The sequence below is a fragment of the Paroedura picta genome, chromosome 1, assembly GCF_049243985.1.
Source record: "Paroedura picta isolate Pp20150507F chromosome 1, Ppicta_v3.0, whole genome shotgun sequence".
In the NCBI taxonomy this organism is placed as follows: Eukaryota; Metazoa; Chordata; class Lepidosauria; order Squamata; family Gekkonidae; genus Paroedura; species Paroedura picta.
In genome coordinates, this window is record NC_135369.1 from 2,816,100 (window position 1) to 2,831,486 (window position 15,387).

General features: G+C 53.2%; 1 protein-coding gene across 1 annotated transcript in view; it reads left to right on the forward strand.

Annotated features, from left to right (window-relative positions):
* The window catches only part of TMOD4 (tropomodulin 4), a 37,583-nt gene that overhangs the window by 7,933 nt on the left and 14,263 nt on the right, over nucleotides 1–15,387 (forward strand). Inside the window, exons 2-3 of the mRNA XM_077319737.1 lie at nucleotides 6,756–6,946; nucleotides 10,755–10,911. Coding sequence (XP_077175852.1) covers nucleotides 6,821–6,946; nucleotides 10,755–10,911 — 283 coding nt within the window. The 5' untranslated portion in view covers nucleotides 6,756–6,820. The remainder of the gene's footprint in view (nucleotides 1–6,755; nucleotides 6,947–10,754; nucleotides 10,912–15,387) is intronic.

Genomic DNA, 15,387 nt, shown 5'->3' on the forward strand with positions numbered 1-15,387 from the left:
ACGATAGATTTTATTTATTGAATGCATTTCTACCCCGCTTTTCTCCCCAGCCACCCACAGTGGCTTACCGCATTCGGGGCCTCCTCTGTTTTATCGTCACAATGACCCTGTGAGGTAGGTGCGGTGGGGAGGGTATGATTGGCCCAAGGTTACCCAGCGAGCTTCCGTGGCAGAGTGGGGATTCGAACTCAGATCTCCCAGACCCAGTCTGGTTCTCCAAGAGCTATCTCACACTGGGGAGGGACCAAGAACATCTGCAACTTTATAGGGTCTTAGGGCAGTCAAAGCGCTTTGCACGTATGACTTGAGAAATCGTCACAACAGCCCTGTAAGGGAGGTCCCTATCGCTGGGCATTATTTATTTATTTACTTGGAGCCAGCTTGGTACAGTGGTTAAGAGTGGCAGCCTTTAATCTGGCAAGCCGGGTTTGATTCCCCTCTACATGCAGGCAGCTGGGTAACCTTGAGCTAGTCACAGCCCTGTTAGAGCTGTTCTCACTTAGCAGTTCTCTCAGGGCTCTCTAAGCCTCAGCTATCTCACAGGGTGTTGTGGGGAGAGGAAGAGAAGACTCCTTCGGTCAGTGAAAACCAACTCTCCTTCTTCTACGTTTATATACAGAGGGCTCAGGGCGGTTTACGTCAAGAAACTATCATGCACGTACTTCCCAAATGGAAAGAAACAAACCTAAGCAATTTTTCTTTCAGAGATGCAGCTAGTAGCTCTTGTATTATTTGACTTCATTGCAGGGGCAAATCAATGATCCGATGCAGAAAGTAAGTAGAATTACCTAGCTGCGGGGAGGCAAGGCCAGAACAGTGACTCACACAGAGAAGCAGCAGGAAGCCTCTTCCACAGATGGATGCTCCAAGAGGCTTATACAGCCCACTTGCCAAAGTGTCAATTTTCTCCAGACGACCTGACCTCTCTAGACTGGAAATGAGCTATAATTCCAGGGGATCCCCAGGTCCCACCTGTAGGTTGGCATCCCTAGACAGGATCTCAGAAGGGCAGAATGGCACGGGTTGCCAACCTCCTTGTGGTGCCTGGAGGTCTCTCTTCGGGTGATAGAGATCAATTCACCTGGAGAAAATGACCCCTTTGGACATTATACCCCATGGACGTCCCTCTCTTCCCCAAGCCCCCTTTCTCCGGGCTCCACTCCGAAACTCCAGGTATCTCCCAATCCAGAGCTGGTAGCCCTAAGCCCTCCCTCCAAAGCAATTGTTTTGTCCTGGGGAATTGTTCTCTGCGTTCTGGAGTTGAGGTGTTGTTCCAGGAGAACCTCCAGTCCTTACCTGGAGGCTGGCAACCCCAGCAGAGGCAGCACCAGGTGGGCTCAAGGATGTCTTGTGGGGAAATGAATACTGGAAACGGCTCACCCAGGTTACATTTCTTCTCCAGACCCCTGCGGGAGGCTGTTTACCACACCTGCAGTCTGAAGTGGTACAGTCAGCCCTGGAGAGCGCTTCCATCTGGAGGGAAGGGGGGGCCTTTCCCTGTTTGGGTCACTCAGTGGATCCTCCTCTCTGCCTCAATTTCATTGGTTCACTTTGAGCCTCTCCGTTTGCAAGGACGGCCTTGCCAAGAGCACAGATGCCAACTTCAACCTGGGAAATTCCTGGAGATTTGAGAATAGAATTAGGTGAGGGGAGAAAAACTGAGCTAGGGTTGATAGTTGCCAACTCTGGGAGACTCCTGGAGATTTGGGGAGGACAGGGACCTCAGTGGGGCACAAGGCCCTACAATCCCCCTCCAGCACAGCCCTTTTCTCTAGGGGAACTGACCTGCCTGGACACCAGTTGTAATTCTCAGAGTGCTCCAGGTCCCACCTGGAGGTTGGCAACCTGAAATGATTGGACACAGTGGGGGGGGGCTCCATGGGGCATGCCTCCCCACAGGGACCTCAACAGAGACCCTTTCCTGGCAGAAGCTTTTTAGTTTGAATGATGTATTCTGGTTTGGTTTTAATGTCATTAAGGTGTGATTTCATTGTGCGTGTTTCTCATCCGTTAGCCAACTGGGTGTCCCGGATGGGGACAGATAGGCGAATGGAAATGAACAAAGACAAATAAGCCGATGGACCCACACTCCCCATCCCAACCAGATGGGGTGGTTTCCCCAGCATTGTCCTGACCTTAGATAGCCTCCTCCCCCCTTCCCTGCAACCCAATACAACAGCAATAATAGCCATTCACGGCCATGGGAGAGAGCAATGCTCCTCCCTCTCCCAAAATATTAGTATCCAAAGGCATCCAAGGAAGCTGATGGGCAGTAGGTTCAGGCTGGACAAAAGGAAATGCCACTTTACACAGAGAGTGGTGAAAATGTGTCATTCGCTACCAGAGGATGGAGTGATGGCCACCGGAATCGACAGCTTTAAAAGAGGATCAGATAGATTCATGGAGGAAAGAGAGGTATGTCAGGGGCTGCTAACAGTCAACCTCTGAACCCAGGACCAGGAGGCAATATCTGGGGAAGGCCTCGGCCTTTGTGCCCCATCGTTGGCCTTCCAGAACTTTGCTACTGTGTGAGTCAGGATGTAGGACTGAATGGACCCACTGGGCTGAACCAGAGGTTCTTCAGAGGAGGAGGGCTTGGCCCCTCTGCCCTTTTGTTTTTTGCCCTCCGGAGGAACTGGTTGACCACAGTGTGAGATGGGAGACTGATCTAGATGGAACCTCCCTGGCCTGACCCAGCAGGGCTCTTCTGAGGGTCTTCTCAGGGGAAGGCCGAGGCCTCTCTGCCCTGTGGCTGGCCCTGCAGAGGAACTGGCTGGCCCCTGGGTGAGACAGGAGGCTGGACTGGAGGGACCCTCCCTGGCCTGACCCAGCAGGGCTCTTCTGAGGGTCTTCTCAGGGGAAGGCCTCGGCCTCTCTGCCCTGTGGCTGGCCCCGCAGAGGAACTGGCTGGCCCCTGGGTGAGACGGGAGGCTGGACTGGAGGGACCCTCCCTGGCCTGACCCAGCAGGGCTCTTCTGAGGGTCTTCTCAGGGGAAGGCCTCGGCCTCTCTGCCCTGGGGCTGGCCCTGCAGAGGAACTGGCTGGCCCCTGTAGAAGGGGAAACTGGACTGGAGGGACCCTCCCTGGCCTGACCCATCAGGGCTCTTCTGAGGGTCTTCTCAGGGGAAGACCTCTCTGTCCTGTGGCTGGCCCTGCAGAGGAACTGGCTGGCCCCTGGGTGAGACAGGAGGCTGGACTGGAGGGACCCTCCCTGTCCTGACCCCGCAGGGCTCTTCTGAGGGTCTTCTCAGGGGAAGGCCTCGGCCTCTCTGCCCTGTGGCTGGCCCTGCAGAGGAACTGGCTGGCCCCTGTAGAAAGGGAAACTGGACTGGAGGGACCCTCCCTGGCCTGACCCAGCAGGGCTCTTCTGAGGGTCTTCTCGGGGAAGACCTCTCTGCCCTGTGGCTGGCCCTGCAGAGGAACTGGCTGGCCCCTGGGTGAGACGGGAGGCTGGACTGGAGGGACCCTCCCTGGCCTGACCCAGCAGGGCTCTTCTGAGGGTCTTCTCAGGGGAAGGCCTCGGCCTCTCTGCCCTGTGGCTGGCCCTGCAGAGAAACTGGCTGGCCCCTGGGTGAGACGGGAGGCTGGACTGGAGGGACCCTCCCTGTCCTGACCCCGCAGGGCTCTTCTGAGGGTCTTCTCAGGGGAAGGCCTCGGCCTCTCTGCCCTGTGGCTGGCCCTGCAGAGGAACTGGCTGGCCCCTGGGTGAGACGGGAGGCTGGACTGGAGGGACCCTCCCTGGCCTGACCCAGCAGGGCTCTTCTGAGGGTCTCATGAAGGCTTCAGCCTCTCTGCTCTCTTGCTGGCCTTCCAGAGGAACTGGTTGGCCACAGCATGAGATGGGGGGGGGGCTGGACTAGATGGGCCCTGGTCTGACCCAGCAGGGTTCTTCTGACATCCTTAGCAGGGGAAGGCCTTGGCCTCTCTGCCCTGTTGTTGACCCTCCAGATGAACTGTTTGGCCCCTGTGTGGGATGGGGGGCTGGTCTCGATGAACCCTCCCTGGTCTGACCCAGCAGGGTGCTTCTGAGGTTCTTATGAAGGCCTCGGCCTCTCTGCCCTGTTGCTGACCCTGCAAAGAAACCTGTTGGCCACAGTGTAGGATAGGGGGCTCGTCTCGATTGGCTCTCCCTGGTCTGATCCTGCAGGGCTCTTCTGATGTGTACCATTTAGCTTCGTTCCCACCCCAGTATCTTTGCCTGACACCTGCCGGGCTGCTTCTTTGGGACTAAGGGGAATCCGTTGATAACGCCGCTTGTTTTTATCTGCATATTCCCTGGACTTGGTGACTTGGTGCGAAGCTAGAAAGTGACAAAGAAACAGAATGTTGGGAATTGGAAACGATAATAATCATATTTGCAATGTATGGCTGTGAAAGCTGGACCATAAGGAAGGCCGAGCGTCAAAGAATTGAGGCTTTTGAACTCTGGTGCTGGAGAAGACTCTTGCGAGTCCCTTGGACTGCAAGGCGAACAAACGGTCAGTCCTAGAGGAGATCAGCCCTGCCTGCTCTTTAGAAGGCCAGATCCTGAAGATGAAACTCAAATACTTTGGCCACCTCATGAGAAGGAAGGACTCCCTGGAGAAGAGCCTAATGCTGGGAGGGATCGAGGGCAGAAGAAGAAGGGGGCGACAGAGAATGAGGTGGCTGGATGGAGTCCCTGAAGCAGTAGGAGCAAACTTAAATGGACTCCGGGGAATGGTGGAGGACAGGAAGGCCTGGAGGATCATTGTCCAGGGGTTCGCGATGGGTCGGACACGACTTCGCACATAACAACCACAGCAATAATAATATGCAATCTTAGCATTAGTAATATACAAAATATATCATTTAATGCGCCCTGTGAGGACTTCTGCTTTGCTTCCGTTTGGTCGGTTTCAGTTTATAAAATGTGATTTTTGATTGCTGTATTTATAATCAACTGTGTCAGGAATTGCTGTATTCCATCTTTACTGACTTAAGGGCTACTTCAAGACAAGGCAAATTAAAGGAACTCCTTTCGGAAAAAAATAAGAATTTATCCCATATTATTGCCAAATATGCAAGACTAGCAATTAAATGTAGAAGTGCCTGGCTAAATATGAATAAGGGTTAGGAAGGATTTATTGAATACAGGAAGTATTTTTGAACTTTTAATCACTTATATAGTGTTTTACTGTTTTGTATTTTGTACTGGTCGTTGACCATAATAAATCTATCTATCTATCTATCTATCTATCTATCTATCTATCTATCTATCTATCTATCTATCTATCTATCTATCTATCTATCTATCTATCTATCTATCTATCTACCTACCTACCTACCTACCTACCTACCTACCTACCTACCTACCTACCTACCCCTCCCTCCCTCCCTCCCCATATGGAGAGACTCAGCAAGAAGTTTCTCTTCCTAAACTGATGGGCAGCAGGTTCAGGATAGACTTCTACACAGAAAGAGTGATGAAAATATGGGATTTGCTGCCAGAGGATGCTGTGATAACCACAGGAATAAATAGCTTTAAAAGGGGATTAGGAAGATTCACAGAGGATAAACCTATCCTATGGGTATTAGACACAGTGGTTGAGAGGAACCTCCTCATCCAGAGGCACTAATCCTCTGAATCACTGAGCCAGGAAGGAAGCTCAGGGGAAGGTCCTGACCGCTCTGCCTGTTGTTGGCCCTCCAGAGGAACTGGTTGGAGATAGGAGGCTGAACTGGGTGGAGCTGGTCTGTTCCAGCAGGGCTCTTCTGAGGTTCTTCTGAAGGCCTCTGCCCCTCTGCCCTGTGGATGACCAGTGTGTGAGGCAAGAGGAACTGGCTGGCCCCTGGGTGAGACAGGAGGCTGGACTAGATGGACCCCTGGTCTGACCCAGCAGGGCTCTTTTCATGTTCTTAGGAAGGCCTCGGCCTCCCTGCCCTGTGGCTGGCCCTGCAGAGGAACTGGCTGGCCCCTGGGTGAGCCGGGAGGCTGGACTGGAGGGACCCTCCCTGGCCTGACCCAGCAGGGCTCTTCTGAGGGTCTTCTCAGGGGAAGGCCTCGGCCTCCCTGCCCTGTGGCTGGCCCTGCAGAGGAACTGGCTGGCCCCTGGGTGAGCCGGGAGGCTGGACTGGAGGGACCCTCCCTGGCCTGACCCAGCAGGGCTCTTCTGAGGGTCTTCTCAGGGGAAGGCCTCGGCCTCTCTGCCCTGTGGCTGGCCCTGCAGAGGAACTGGCTGGCCCCTGGGTGAGACGGGAGGCTGGACTGGAGGGACCCTCCCTGGCCTGACCCAGCAGGGCTCTTCTGAGGGTCTTCTCAGGGGAAGGCCTCGGCCTCTCTGCCCTGTGGCTGGCCCTGCAGAGGAACTGGCTGGCCCCCGGGGGGAGATGGGAGGCTGGACTGGAGGGACCCTCCCTGGCCTGACCCAGCAGGGCTCTTCTGAGGGTCTTCTCAGGGAAGGGCTCGGCCTCTCTGCCCTGTGGCTGGCCCTGCAGAGGTACTGGCTGGCCCCTGGGTGAGACGGGAGGCTGGACTGGAGGGACCCTCCCTGGCCTGACCCAGCAAGGGTTTCCTTAGGTTCTTATCAGGGGACCCACACTGGTCTGATCCAATGGGGTTCTCCCGATGTCCATATGAAGGCCTTGATCTCTGCCCATTGTTGGACCTCCAGAGGAACTGGCTGGCCCCTGTGTGTTTTATTTCTCTCTCTCTTTCCCCTCCACTGTTCTCGACTCCAGCTGATCCTCAGTGAGGTCTTCTAGCCACTCACCAGCTGTCCTCCTTGTCCTCCCAGCTTTCAGGCTCTTCTTCCGGCACCATCGGGCGGGCGCTGCCAGGTCCAAAGAAGCTGTTCCCACCATGACAACCTCCTACCAGAAAGAGCTGGAAAAGTATCGAGACATCGATGAAGACAAGATCCTCAACGAACTTTCGCCGGAGGAGCTGGCCCAGCTGGACGTGGAGCTGCAAGAAATGGACCCCGAAGTGAGACCAGGGCGGGTGTGACAGCACCATGCGTAGGGATACCAATTCCTGGCTGGGAAACTCCTGGAGATTTGGGAGTCGAGTTTGGAAAGGAGAAGCTCGGGGAGGGGAGGGACAGGAGCAGGGTACCATGGCATAGAGGGTCTACCTTCCAGAGCTGCCATTTTCTCCAGGGGAATCTATTTCTTGAGTTAGGAGACCAGGGTGTAGTCTGCACAGGTCTACCCGTGCAGACTACCCACCACTGGTTTGAATGAATCTCTCATGTCTACATTGAATTCGATCTGCATTTTGATTCAGGGCCCTTAAAATTTCCCCTCTGCAACATGCATGATTGATTCGTGGTGACCCTACCTTTCTCCCGCGATATCCATTCAGAGGTAGATATAAGCCTCAATATTTTAAAAAACGGCATGAGTAAACGTGCAGCTCTCTGCTCTTTGCGAATTAACTTGGTGCCTCATGCCTCCAGCGCTGTAGCAAAACAGTCTTCACTGATTGGCCAGGGCGTCAGTTCAAAGACTTCTTGGTTCCTGGTTGTAAGGCTTCCCTTAAAGTGACTGTGCTCCAGAAGCCCTAACTTCTCTCAGCAGAGATTGAATTTATTCCCCTTCCTCTGCTGTCTCTAATACTCTCCCCGCCTCTGTTGAAGAAAAGAAAGAGACTCCTGCTGCACTTGGCACCCTTCCCTGTTCTGAACTTCCCCAATCAAGTATAGAACACTTTCTGTTTCAATTGGGGGGGGGGGATAGAGGAAGACCCGAATTCAAATCGATCTGAATTCAGCAGGATCCACAACGGAATAAACAAGTGCAGAATCAGCCCAGTTGTCCTTCCGGGTCTCTAGGCCCCACCCAGAGGTTGGCAACCTCAGAGGGTGATGAGTCCGTCCTTCTCCAACCACTGAGTTCCAAATTTGGATGGGAAGCAAGCTCTAATGGGTAAGAGGTTGTGCCAAACTGGAATGTCAAGATATTTGACATCTGGCCACTTTCCCAAAACCAAAATCTTGAAATCCGACTTCCAAGGATAATAATCGAAAATAAAATAAACATTTCATCCTTTGTTCCCTGGGGGATGGCTTTTTGTACTTGTGAACTGCCTTGAGCATGCTTCTGAAGCAATGGCATATAAATTCCCTGAAAAGATAGAGACAAGAATTGCTGGAGTACTTTTTGGCTAAACTCCTTGGCTTTAAGAACTACTGAATGACAGACAAGCATTCGAGTGACGTTTCCCTGGGAGACCCATGTGAAAAATGCATCTGCTAGTCTCTGGGGGAGCCGGCAAAGGGGTCTTCTCTGCTGTGCAGCCCCCAAAGGCCCAGGGGCAAAGCCTGTTACGTCAGACTGCCCAAGGCACCCTCCGGAGCAGGGTTCTCCAACACCAGGGGTAGTCAAACTGCGGCCCTCCAGATGTCCATGGACTACATTTCCCAGAAGCCCCTGCCAGACGGCTTTTCTGCTTCAGGGTTTGCTACATTTGGAGTGTGGGCTGGATCATGGTCATGGTTGTCCGTGGACATCTGGAGAGCCACACTTTGGCCACCTCTGTCTAGCACAAAAGCTTCCGTAACATCTGGTTGCTCCAAGACTCCTGTTTTCCCTGACATGTCCAGTTTCAAGGATCAGGGAAGGGAAGGCTTCAGCCTGCAATCTTGGGGAGTCAGCTGCTGGTCAGAGGAGCCAACACTGACCTCAGTCAACCCAAATGGATGGGTTCATTTTGTACATTGTAGGTGATATTTTTTGTTGCCTGAAGCCATTGAGTAACACCTAACCCAGGGCTTCATGACCATGTACGCTTATGTTGACCCACCCACCCCTCCCAAAATGGCCAATGATGGACCTTGGGGTGGGTGGGAAGGGGAAGGGCCCTGGGTAGGTGTGTACACAGATATGCATCCAATCCATATTCTACACCAGGGGTAGTCAAACTGCGGCCCTCCAGATGTCCATGGATTACAATTCCCAGGAGCCCCTGCCAGCATTCGCTGGCAGGGGCTCCTGGGAATTGTAGTCCATGGACATCTGGAGGGCCGCAGTTTGACTACCCCTGCCCAACACGGTGCCCACCATGACTTCCTGTGAGGCTGACTGAATGGGTAGGGCCACTGTTAGGCAGGGCTTATCATTGGCTGCCTTCATTCAAATAAATGGTTTTCTACTGTAGGATCAAGAGGAGTGGTAAGCATTGGGATTTCCTTAATCAGCCTGTTGTTCCATTTCCTTCTCAAAGCAGTATTCCATTTGGCTGTGGCATTCATTTTGGACTTGGCTCCACCTTCTGTGGCAGCCATATTTGATTTGGCATTACCTTCTCTGGCAGTCATTTTGGACTTGGCTTCGCCTTCTGTGGCAGCCCTTTTTGGTTAGGCTCCACCTTCTGTGGCAGCCATTTTTGGTTTGGCATTACTTTCTCGGGCAGCCATTTTGGACTTGGCTTTGTCTCCTGTGGCATTCATTTCGGGCTTGTGAAACCTTATCAGTTTGACTAATGTGAAAAAGAATTTCTTTTTTTGTATTGAAGAAGGGAGAGAGTTCACATATAGACCAAATTTTTAATCAAGAACCCCCCTGGTCAATGATGTCCCACTTTACCAATGTTAAAATCTGGTCCCCTTACACTTTATGTAAACTTCAACAGAGTTAACAATTCAGGCCTCCTGTCTTTGGGCCGACCAGGGCCTCAGTCTTTCTGACTTCGGTCCAGGCAGTATCTTAAAGAAGCACTTAAAGAAGTTGGAAGATCTTTTCTTCACAGAAGTCTCTGCTATCTTTTCATTCAGAGGGAAGGCAGGACTCCTTACCTAAAATATTAATAGATAGTTTTCATACAAAAGAGTGCCTCTGAGGGGAGAAGGCTTCTTTCTCCCTGCAGCTTCAGGCCTCTGATCCTTCTGAGGAAATTGCGCCTTTTCTTCCTTATAAGGAATACCCCAACTCTTTACCCCCCTCTAGTGGTCTCAGGGTTACACTTGGCTCTACCTTCTGTCGCAGCCATTTGGGGATTGGCTTTGCCTTTTGGGGCATTCATTTTGGCCTTGGCTCCATCTGCTTTGGCAGCCATTTTGGATTTGATTCCAACTCCTGAGGCAGCCATTTTGGGTTTGGTTGAACCTCCTGAGGCAGCCATTTTGGGTTTGGTTCTACCTCCTGAGGCAGCCATTTTGGGTTTGGTTGAACCTCCTGAGGCAGCCATTTTGGGTTTGGTTCTACCTCCTGAGGCAGCCATTTTGGATTTGGTTCTTCTCGGGAGACGGTATGATAAACGACACAAGGCAGGAGTCTGGTGAAAGAAGCCTGAAGATCAGAAGGCACTTCTTTATTTATAGTTTCGTCAGAAAGTACGAACAAAGAAAAACCCAAGCCTTGTGTTCTAACGGGATTGGCATTTCTAGCTGCTGTGCCATATATGGCAAATCTAAGAAAACCTGGAGGTGATTGGAAGAAGTTTGGTGCACAGGTGTGGTTTAGGAGGTAGAGGTATAGCTTATGGGGGGTGTGGTTTGCCAACACCTACGTAGCGTTGTTTGCCAACACTTACGTAACTAAATCTCTACAGTTTCTACCTCCTGAGGCAGCCATTTTGGGTTTGGTTCTACCTCCTGAGGCAGCCATTTTGGGTTTGGTTCCACCTCCTGAGGCAGCCATTTCAGACTTGGCTCCACCTCCTGGCAGCCATTTCAGACTTGGCTCCACCTCCTGAGGCAGCCATTTTGAGTTTGGTTCGGCCTCCTGCGGCAGCCATTTTGAGGAGTCCCTCACCAGCCCCCCTCTGCTCTCCCCCATTCTGCTTTGCCCCCTAGAATGTCCTCCTGCCGGCTGGGCTTCGCCAGCGAGACCAGACCAAGAAGAGCCCTACGGGGCCGCTGGATCGGGATGCCCTCATGCAGCACCTGGAGAAGCAGGCGCTGGAGGCGAAGGAGCGTGAAGACCTGGTGCCCTTCACTGGCGAGAAGAAAGGTAACTGGGAGGCTGCCGGTCGTCTCCAGCTGGGTTTGCCAGAGAGCTTGGGGGTGGAGCCTGCAGAGGGGCGGGGTTGGGGAGGGGAGGGGCTTCAGTGGGGGATGACGCCATGTGGTCCATGTTCTGAGCAGCCATTTCCTCTGGGGGAACTGATCTCAGTCACCTGGATTCCCAGGTCCCACCTGGAGGTTGGCATCTCTGCTGCCACATAGTCACCCTGACGGTGCCCTTGACAGCTGCATGGGTCTCAGCCCTGGGTTGGGTGCCAATTTCTTTGGGTTGCCAACTCTGGGTCCTGAAATTCTTGGAAATTTTGGGAGGTGGAGCCTGTAGAGGACGGAGATTGGGCAGGAATTGGAGCGCAGCAGGGTGTGATGCCCTAGACTCCCCCTTCCAAAGCGGCTGGTTCCTTCAGGGGAAACTGATCTTTGTTGTCTGGAGATCGGTTGGAATTCTGGGAGATCTCCAGGCCCCACCTGGAGGCTGGCAACCCTATGAGTTCATGTAGATCGGCCTGCTGCAGAAGGCTAAGAACAGGCCAAGTCGGCTTTCTTTCTGCCCACTTGAGAGACTGAGCTGTGGGGCTCCGTGGGGCAGTATGTGAACTGGTGCAGAGAACGGCATAAGAAAAAGAAGAAGAGTTGGCTCTTATATGCCACTTTTCTCTACAAGGAGCCTTCCCTTTCCTCTCCTGACAGCAGACACCCTGTGCGGGAGGGGAGGCTGAGGGAGCCCTGATATTACTGAAGAAGAAGAAGAGTTGGTTCTTAGATGCCGCTTTTCTCTACCCAAAGGAGTCTCAAAGCGGCTTCCATTCGCCTTCCCTTTCCTCTCCCCACAACAGACACCCTGTGAGGGAGGGGAGGCTGACGGAGCCCTGAGATTACTGAAGAAGATGAAAAGTTGGTTCTTAGATGCTGCTTTTCTCTACCCAAAGGAGTCTCAAAGCGGTTTACACTCACCTTCCCTTTCCTCTCCCCACAACAGACACCCTGTGAGGGAGGGGAGTCCTGATATTACTGCTCACTCAGAACAGCTTTATCAGTGCTTTGACGGGTCACCCAGCTGGCTGCATGTGGAGGAGGGGGGGAATTGAACCAGGCTCACCAGGTTAGAAGCTTCCGCTCCTAACCAGGACACCAAGGCACGGATGGCCAAACTGTGCCTCTCCAAAAGCCCATAGACTACAATTCCCATGAACCCCTGGCAGGTAATGAAAACTCAGTAGAAATCAGTAACTTCTTAATCTAAAGGAGCCTGTCCTACTCTTTAATACTTGGTAGGACATGTATTCCTCTACTGGGGAACGGTAGAGGACAGGAAGGCCTGGAGGATGATTGTCCATAGGGTCGCGATAGGTCGGACATGACTTCGCACCTAACAACAACAAGGACATGTATAGCGAGAAAGACAGAAGATGTGCATTTTACCAGTTTGTTTGAGTTCCTTGCTCAGCCTGGTGCTGTGTGAAAAGTATGCTTGTAAACATTTTTTTAAAAATAAATACTTTATAACTTTTGATGCTGGTAGTGGTTCTTTGTACCACATAGACTGCCAGTGAGGGGGAGCTGACCATCTTCAAGCAGCAGCAGGACAGAGATGCTTGAAGGATGCTTGAGGCAAATGCTGCATTGAGCAGGGGGCTGGACTAGATGGCCTACATGGTCCCTTCCAACTCTAGGCTTCTATGACCTCACCTGTCCCAGATACACTATTGCAAAGGGGAGCTGCATGAAAATGCAGATGGCTGGTAGCTGGCAGGCAGCTAGTCCTCCAGGGGTGGACCTGGCAGAAAACTATCCCTGTGGTGGCCAGGATCTGGGCAGTGGGCGACACAGAGGCAAGGACTTAGGCCTGGGAAGGGATGCTGGGAGTCCTGACCCTCCCAGTGGGCAATTCGTACACAGGTCAGGCAGTGGTGGTGACGTTACCCTAGAGCAGGGGTAGTCAACCTGCGGCCCTCCAGATGTCCATGGACTGCAATTCCCATGAGCCTCTGCCAGCGTTCACTAGCAGGGGCTCATGGGAATTGTAGTCTATGGACATCTGGAGGACCACAGGTTGACTACCCCTGCCCTAGAGAGAGAGGGAGGGAAAGAGACAGAGGCAAGCTTCTCCTGGAGTTGGGGACCCCTAGGAATGGGCATGGTGGAATGGGGTTCACAGGCCCAAGAAAGCTCCTTCTACCACACGCCCCATGCCAGGAGGTCCTCAGGACCAGCTGTGCCCCAAGGTGGCCGGAGGCGAGAACTCTTCCGGGACGTTGCCAAAACCTAGCCTGCTTTCAGGCCCAGGACTGGGGTGGGACTGAGGGCAGGGATTATATTTAGCCCTGCCTGCAGCTCGATGAGCATTCGAAACAGCCAGGAAAGTAGCTCAGATGTCCGGACCCACAAAGGGACTCCCAGCGCCCCTTGAAAGGGCTTGCGAGATCTCTTGGAATGGCACTTCGCTTGCCTCCCCCCCCCCCCTCCCTGAAGAGCCTGCCTGTGGATTTGACAACAAGCTGGGCTGAGATCAGGGGGCCTCGCTTCTGAGTCAGCCCCCTTGAGCTCCGCAGCTTTGACCTTCCAGACCGCCTCCTGGTTCCAGGGACCTGAGTCAGAAAAGCTGGTGGCTCTTTTCGGCAGCCTGCCGCCTTCCTTTCGTGCCTCTTCCATGAAGCAGATGCCTTTCAGTCTTTGGTGCTGCCACCGGCTCAAGGGGGATTATAGAGTTCTTCCTGGTATGGCTGCTGCACATTTACCAGAATTCTGTCTTGCTGCCAGAGGAAGGGTCAGGAGGAGCTCAGTCTGCTGCCACAGGAGCTGAGGTCTTGCAAGGAGCTCTGTGGGCTGCCACAGGAGCTGAGGTCTTGCAAGGAGCTCTGTGGGCTGCCACAGGAGCTGAGGTCTTGCAAGGAGCTCTGTTTGCTCTGTAACTGCTCTGCTCAGCTATGGCAAAGGAGCGCTGTCCCAGGTTCAGCTCCACTTTGTCCTGGCAAGGCTTATGGGAAGGAGTGGGATATCTCCATGTTGCCCACACACACACTTCCACCGCAAGCTTGGTGTTGTGGTTAGGAGTGTGGACTTCTAATCTGGCAAGTCGGGTTTGATTCTCCGCTCCCCCACATGCAACCAGCTGGCTGATCTTGGGATCGTCACAGTCCTGTTAGAGCTATTCTCACAAAGCAGTTCTGTCAGAGCTCCCTCAGCCTCACCTCTCTCACAGGGTGTCTGTTGTGGCGAGAGGAAAGGGAAGCCAATTGGAAGCCGCTTTGAGACTCTTTTGGGTAGAGAAAAGCGACATATAAGAACCAACTCTTCTTCTTCAGTAATCTCAGGGCTCTCTCAGCCTCCTCTCACTCACAGGGTGTCTGTTGTGGGGAGAGGAAAGGGAAGGCGACTGGAAGCCTCTTTGACTCTTTCAGGTAGAAAAAAGCGGCATCTAAGAACCAATTCATCTCCTTCTTTTACTTGTTTGCATGGGAACAATATACAGGGACCTACTGTGGCCCACAGTAGAGCCTCTTGTGGCGCAGAGTGGTAAGGCAGCCGTCTGAAAGCTTTGCCCATAAGGCTGGGAGTTCAATCCCAGCAGCCGGCTCAAGGTTGACTCAGCCTTCCATCCTTCCGAGGTGGGTAAAATGAGGACCCAGCTTGCTGGGGGGTAGACGGTAATGACTGGGGAAGGCACTGGCAAACCACCCCGTATGGAGTCTGCCATGAAAACGCTGGAGGGCGTCACCCCAAGGGTCAGACATGACTCGGTGCTTGCCCAGGGGATACCTTTACCTTTACCTTTACTGCGGCCCAGCTGGGCCCAGGAAGTTCTGTTCCTCTAGACCAGCCTTCCTCAACTTTTTTACAGTTGAGAAACCCCTGAAACCTTCTTCAGGCTTTGAGAAACCCTAGAAGTGGCGTGAGGGTGCAGAATGTGGTTGGGAAAAAGAGCCGAGAACAGGCCTCCCCAGGGCCCCTCCCCTTCCAGGCCCACATTACCGTATATAGTCATATCACTGATAAACGTTTAATACATTTAAGAAATATCTTAAAAATTAACGAACTCCCACCCATTCGGGAAACCCTTCCAGGGCCGTCAAGAAACCCTTCAGGAACCCCTGGCTGAGAAATTGTGCTCCAGGCCTTTAGCTGCCAGGCCTTGGCAGGATATCCCAAGCAGACCTGATTAGAACCAACAGGTGCCTCCGGCTGGCCAGCTGAAAAGGAAGGTGGGGACGGCCTCCCCAGGGCTGCCCTTTTCCCTCCTTGGCCGGCATGGTTCCCACGCTCTCGTTGGCGTCTCCTTGTGCCGGAACGGAGGGAAGAGCTGGGGACTGTCGCCACTTTGCAAAGGGCAGCTCGGCCTCCTTCCCTGACGGCAATTAGGAACTGGGAAGCCAGGCAGAGACAGAACGTTCCCTAAAGGTCAGGCCGTCTGTGGCTCCCTCTCGGCCACCGCTGGACTGGAGTCCATTTTGAGGGGGCTCTGGTG